Raw genomic sequence first — 5,788 nt, forward strand, 5'->3', positions numbered from 1 at the left:
GGACGTATCGACCCTCCGAATTGCGAAGCTTGTGCGCGCGGGAGTGCGAATTGTGCAAAAGGCCACCCTAAGGCTCAGGAAGGTCCTATAGGGAATCCCTTTTGGGTTTCCTCGTGTTGGTTTCGTCCTTCTAAGTGCTAGAAGTTGATACCACGCACGCGAAACTCCAGAAGGGGACGAAAGCGGGTCGAACTAAAACGAGGCGGGTCCCACTTCTAAGGTTCTAAGATAGTCGAAGGGAGATTCCTAAGACTAGATCCTAAACCCTAAACGGAAGACTAGACCTCACAAAAAAATTGAGGTCAACAGTTCCACTCAAGTTATAAGGAGAATCGTGATGGTACAGGTGACCGTCCCTTTATTAAGAATGCAAGCAGGAAAAGTGGGAAGACAACATTCTTTTTCTCAGAGTCAGAAATTTCAACCCTGACTAACAAATTCAAGTTTGTTCTCATTGAGAAATTTCAGTGGAGACACCCACCTATGGAGGTTATCAGGAAAAATTTTGATGACCTCAAATTAGCGGGAAAGTGGAAAGTGGGGCTAATGGATGAGAGACATGTTTTGATTAAGTTAACCGTTCCTGAAGACTACACTCAGATTTTCTCCAAAAAATATCTTAACATTGCTGGTAAACCAATGAAACTACTCAAGTGGTATCCTGATTTCGACACAAATCATGAAACTCCCACTGTACCGGCATGATTTAGTTTACCTGACCTCAAGTTGCATTTTTTTCACCATCATGTTCTCTACTCTATTGGGACAACTTCGGGGATCCTTTGAAACTAGATCTGCCTACTTTCAACCTAACCACCTTTTGTGGCCAGAATTCTTGTGAAAAGAGATATTACTTTGCCTGATGTTACTGAAGTCTGGCTGGGCACAACCCATAATGGTTATTGGCAACAAATCGTTATGGAGCACAGACCCTCATATTGTACCCACTGTGAGATGTTTGGTCATGTCCTTGATAAACACCACAATTTTCATCCAAATTTGAATTCTAAAGTTCAAGAGAATAAGACTGGGTCCAACCCCATTGCTCTGGACGTTTTATTTCCACTTGAGGAGGATACTACCAGACATGAGGTGCTTATTGCCCTTGAGAAACCCCCCATGACACTGTTGTTACTGTTACTGATACTGTGATGTGATGCCGATACCTTCAAACCCCATAAAAAAATAATACTAATGGACTATTACCTACAAATGATAGTGTTCAGACTGATAATCATGAGAGCCTCATAGCTCCACTTCTTTAGGAAGTATCCGGTGTAGAGGCAACTCATACTTCACATATACTAGAACTTATTGTGGGTAATACAGTTGGACTGATTCTTCGGAAGAGGAATGACAGGTCTATTCCAGGAGGAAGAAGAAGAATGGAGGCCGACTCCAGCTCGGGAACATATTGGATGATACATTGGTTACTACTGGCAATGACAATCATCTTAACAGCTTAGTAGCTTGCTCCTACCCTAAAATTAGAGACAAAGGCAAGACCAAATTAGGTCGCTCTCTAGCCACCTGATACTATGTATTTCGGCACTGTTAGACTTTTTATTTTAGTATCTAATGTATTTTTCTATTTTTTTACTAGTTTTGGAACCATTTGTGGTTTTTGAGTTGGTTGGGCCCTCCCACATATTGTATCTTACAAGAGTGGACTTACAACTGACAAGCATATGCCATATATATATATATATATATATTTGTATCACTTTCTTTAGTATCTAATCTGTTATAAGGATAATAAAAAAATAGAATTTTTAGCCTCACAAATTTTTCTCTTAGATTCTCTATGAGTTACCTTAATATTTTTTCCAGTTCTCTAAGCTTTACATTTAAATTAATTTTTTTAACACAACTTTTTATATTTTATCTTTTCCTGCACATTATTATTTCACCACCAATTATTTTTATTTTTTAAAATTTTCTTTGTTATGCTCTAAGTACATGCCACTTGTTTGATAGTGCTTGTTACTTTATTTCATATAGAATTGCTTCTTTACTAACATCTCAAATTTTGAAATCTTGAAATTTACTATTAAAAATAATTTTATTTTTGGCTTTTAGGTTTCTCCATCTAATTATATGATAATGTTTTCATGTATTCTTTATCTTACAACATTTTATCTTAAAATTCAGAATTAATAATCGATGTTTAGTATTTAAATTTTTACATGGAATGACGTTACATCTTTACACTCGACGATCTCTTTTTTTCATAATAAAATAATCAAATTTTGTTTTATTAGATTTATTTCTATAAGTGATATATGCTAATCTCTTTTCTTAAATAAAATATTAATAAATAACAAAATCATACACAAAACAAAATTTAATGTCGGTCTACTTTCTTTATTAATCACTTCAGAACCATATCCACAATGAATATTTCTAAAATCTTCCACTACTCTCCTGACATGTCCATTTAAATTTCCTCCAATAAATTTTTTTTTTCAAAGTGCACCATATGTATTAATTCTTCTGTCATTTCAAAAATTTCCTTTTGAAAGTATATTTAAACTTAATTGAAGAGCATAAACATTTATAATATTAAAAATTTTAGTACAACCACCAATTTTTAAGGCTATAATTATATCTCTAATTCTATTAATTTTTACAAAATTATTTTTCAAACTCTTATTTATAATTACACCAACACTTTTTCTAATGTAATTTTTACTTGAATTTCAAAGTTTAAAACCTAAGTCATCAATCTCCCTAGGATTTTCTCCAACTCATTTAATTTTTTGAATGAATAAAATATTTATTTTCCTATGAACTGTAATATCTATCAATTCTATTAATTTATCCGTAAGAGTACCTATATTCCAAAATCCTATTCTAATATTAGTTTCATGGACTTACTTCTTTACCCGCATTCGTTCGTAATGTGAGAATCCTGACTTATTTGACACTATATGTGTGCGTTGGTGTAGTGTCTATTGCACACTTTTTATTATATTCATGCCATACAATACATCGCTTCCAGGGGACACCCTAACATTTACACAAAAATTTAAAGGATTCATGTCATGATTTTTTGACATATTTTTCACTGGCTATTGAGGATATGCAATCGGGAGGCAGTGCTCTGACAGAGATTTGACGTGATTTATTTAATTTTTGCATTCATGTAATTTGCAACTTTATATCTGATAACAATTGTCTGTAACGTGCAGCATAATTTCACAAGAGCGCTTGGACCGGATTACTCAATTTATCAGCGACTTGAATCCCATTGATCCTGTTCCTCGAGTAATTGGAGAGCATGTAAGTGTTGATGAGAATTGCGATTACCTCGGGAGGGAATCCTTCCACAGTTGGACGGAATTTGCAATTCCAATTGACAGTGTAGCAGGCCTTACGTCATCTTCAGCTGAGAGGGAGGCTGCGCCAATTTTATTCAGGCCACCAGACTGCCATTCTCCAGAAAGTGCTTGTTTTAGCGAAATTTCAGACACAAGTCATGCAAGAGAATTGGATAAGGAGTCCAGAAGGTCGTGGCAATGTTTGGATGACTGCACCTCGGAAAATTCTGGATACCGTTCCGATAGCTTTGAAACAGTTAGTGGAGTCTTTGAAAATGGACAGACTTCACCTGAGCTGAATTCAACAATTTATCATGCTAGCGGCTTCCGATTAGAACGTGTAGAAAGTTTGGAGTCTATCTACAGGTGATGTCTGCTAAATTCCTTTTTTGAAACTTTCTATTAATTTTTGTTTGTTAATCATGATGCTTGATGGATAATTTTTTTTTTAATTTTCTCTAGTAAATAAAAATTTGCCAATTTACAGCTAGGGTTAGGTTAAAAGTGCTCTCGAATTAGGACATTTTTGGTGGTCACACATTCATCTGCATATGCTTAGATGTGTTGGGTGGATCATTTATGCATAGGATATCCAAGGATCTGAGTTTTCTAATAGGGCTAGGATGATACGGTGAGTGTATATCACACTAAAAAACTTAGGATTCATAGATAAGAGATCAGTAATTGCATATTATTTTATTTTCTTTTGGTGAAAACTCGAAACCAGGAGAAACTGAACCAAACTGATAATAAAGTGGTCAATTGAAATCAAATAAGTCAATGCAAAATTGAAACCATAAAAGAAGTGCAATTGAGCTTTTTTACGTTGTGGTTTTAAAAGTTGAACCAAATTGTTTTTTTGGAGTGGTTAAACTATGTCTTGGTCCACGGACTGGTTTGAGATAGCAATGAAAATAGGACTGTCTCACATCTGAAAAAACAGTTAGTTAACCCAGACCTTTGAGTTACTGCCTATTTTAAAGAACCGGATGGTGCTTATAAGATGAATCAAAATTGTTGAAAGAAAATATAGATTTCTCATTGTGTGGATTGATTCATTCATGCACTGTTGCCTTAGGATTGACTATTCTTTGAGTGCAAATGATAGGCTCACCATATTATTTATTATAAATTTGATAGAATTAAACTTTTGTTTTACTAAAATATTGAGATAGGGAGATGGTCTTGGAAACTAGCTCCTACTTAGTAGATTTTTTTGGCCCTTTTTCAAACGCTAAAGCAAAATCTAAAATAACTTTACCTTCTTCATTAGTTACTCCAAAACCGTAGCCACCATGAATATTTCTGAAATCTTCTACCACTCTACCGACATGTCCATTTAAATCTCCTCCAATAAAAATTCTTTCTTCAAGAGGTATCATTTGTATTAAGTCTTCTAAGTCATTCCAAAATTTATCTTTAGACTCTGTATCTAAACCTACTTGAGGAGCATAAACACTTATAATATTAAAAATCTTAGTATCAATGATAATCTTCTTTTGTCCCTTTTATAATTAGGTTTTTATAAAATACTTTTGTCTTCTTTCTTGTGCTTCTTTTGGAGAGTTATTTGGAAATAATTATATACTTTTAATATTTATTATATTACCTTGATTCAAAACCTGGTTGAATCTTTGACCCTTTTATTTTTTTCAGTTTATTGAATGATTCAATTTTTAAAACCATGATTAAATACGCAGTTGTAATCAATTCCAGGATCTACTGAAATACAAAAAACCAAATATTTTGAAGAGAGATTTAAGGGAAAAGATTACCAAATAGAAGATAATCTGGTCCTTTATATCCATACATGGTGGTGACTTTCCATATGTTACTTTTTATTCTTGTACGAGACTGGAAGAAACTCCGCATCTAATCGGCACACCTAACATTGAAAAGTGGATATATAATTTTATTGATAAATAACTTGATGTTTACATTCCTTAGATTTCTATACTTGAGAACATCTCTTCCAACTCACCAGATTTAACACGCTAAGCTACAGGTGCCAAAATCATAACATGATGTCCTGGAACCTACAAAGCGATTATCTCATGCAAATAGCCCAAATAAGTTGTTTCATGGAATTTAAATAGTGCCAAATAATCCATAGAAATTTTTAAGGAATTTAAATAATATGTTGGAATGTAAAACAAAGCATCAGAATTGATGTATTAATCACATAAACTGAAGCATATAGTGGCTGGAAAAGGGGGGTTGGGTAGGCTTCCTATGTTAAAACGCATGGGGGGTGGGGGAGGCCAGTTTGTCATCCCCAATTCCCAAGGGCAAAAAATTCTAAGAAAGCGAGCGAGTAGGTTCCTAAATTCTAACCAAAAAATATTTAAAACACAAATAAGGGGGCGACATCGTGCTTTTCTTTATAAGCAACTAAGGGGCCGTTTGGGGGGGATTATCCTGGTGCGGCGGCGTTTTCGGGACGCCGCCGTTGTGTTTGTATAACGCGG

The 5,788-nt window shown here is 34.5% G+C and overlaps 1 protein-coding gene across 7 annotated transcripts in view; it reads left to right on the forward strand.

Annotated features, from left to right (window-relative positions):
• The window catches only part of LOC110022034, a 101,405-nt gene that overhangs the window by 37,523 nt on the left and 58,094 nt on the right, over positions 1-5,788 (forward strand). For all 7 annotated transcript variants that reach the window (XR_002293724.1, XR_002293723.1, XM_020720811.1 and 4 more), the window contains one exon: positions 3,192-3,686. Coding sequence is in view for 5 of the 7 variants with exons in the window: in XM_020720811.1 (XP_020576470.1) it covers positions 3,192-3,686 (495 nt within the window). In the remaining 2 variants the exon portion in view is untranslated. The remainder of the gene's footprint in view (positions 1-3,191; positions 3,687-5,788) is intronic.

The sequence above is a fragment of the Phalaenopsis equestris genome, unplaced genomic scaffold, assembly GCF_001263595.1.
Source record: "Phalaenopsis equestris unplaced genomic scaffold, ASM126359v1 Scaffold000164, whole genome shotgun sequence".
NCBI lineage: Eukaryota > Viridiplantae > Streptophyta > Magnoliopsida > Asparagales > Orchidaceae > Phalaenopsis > Phalaenopsis equestris.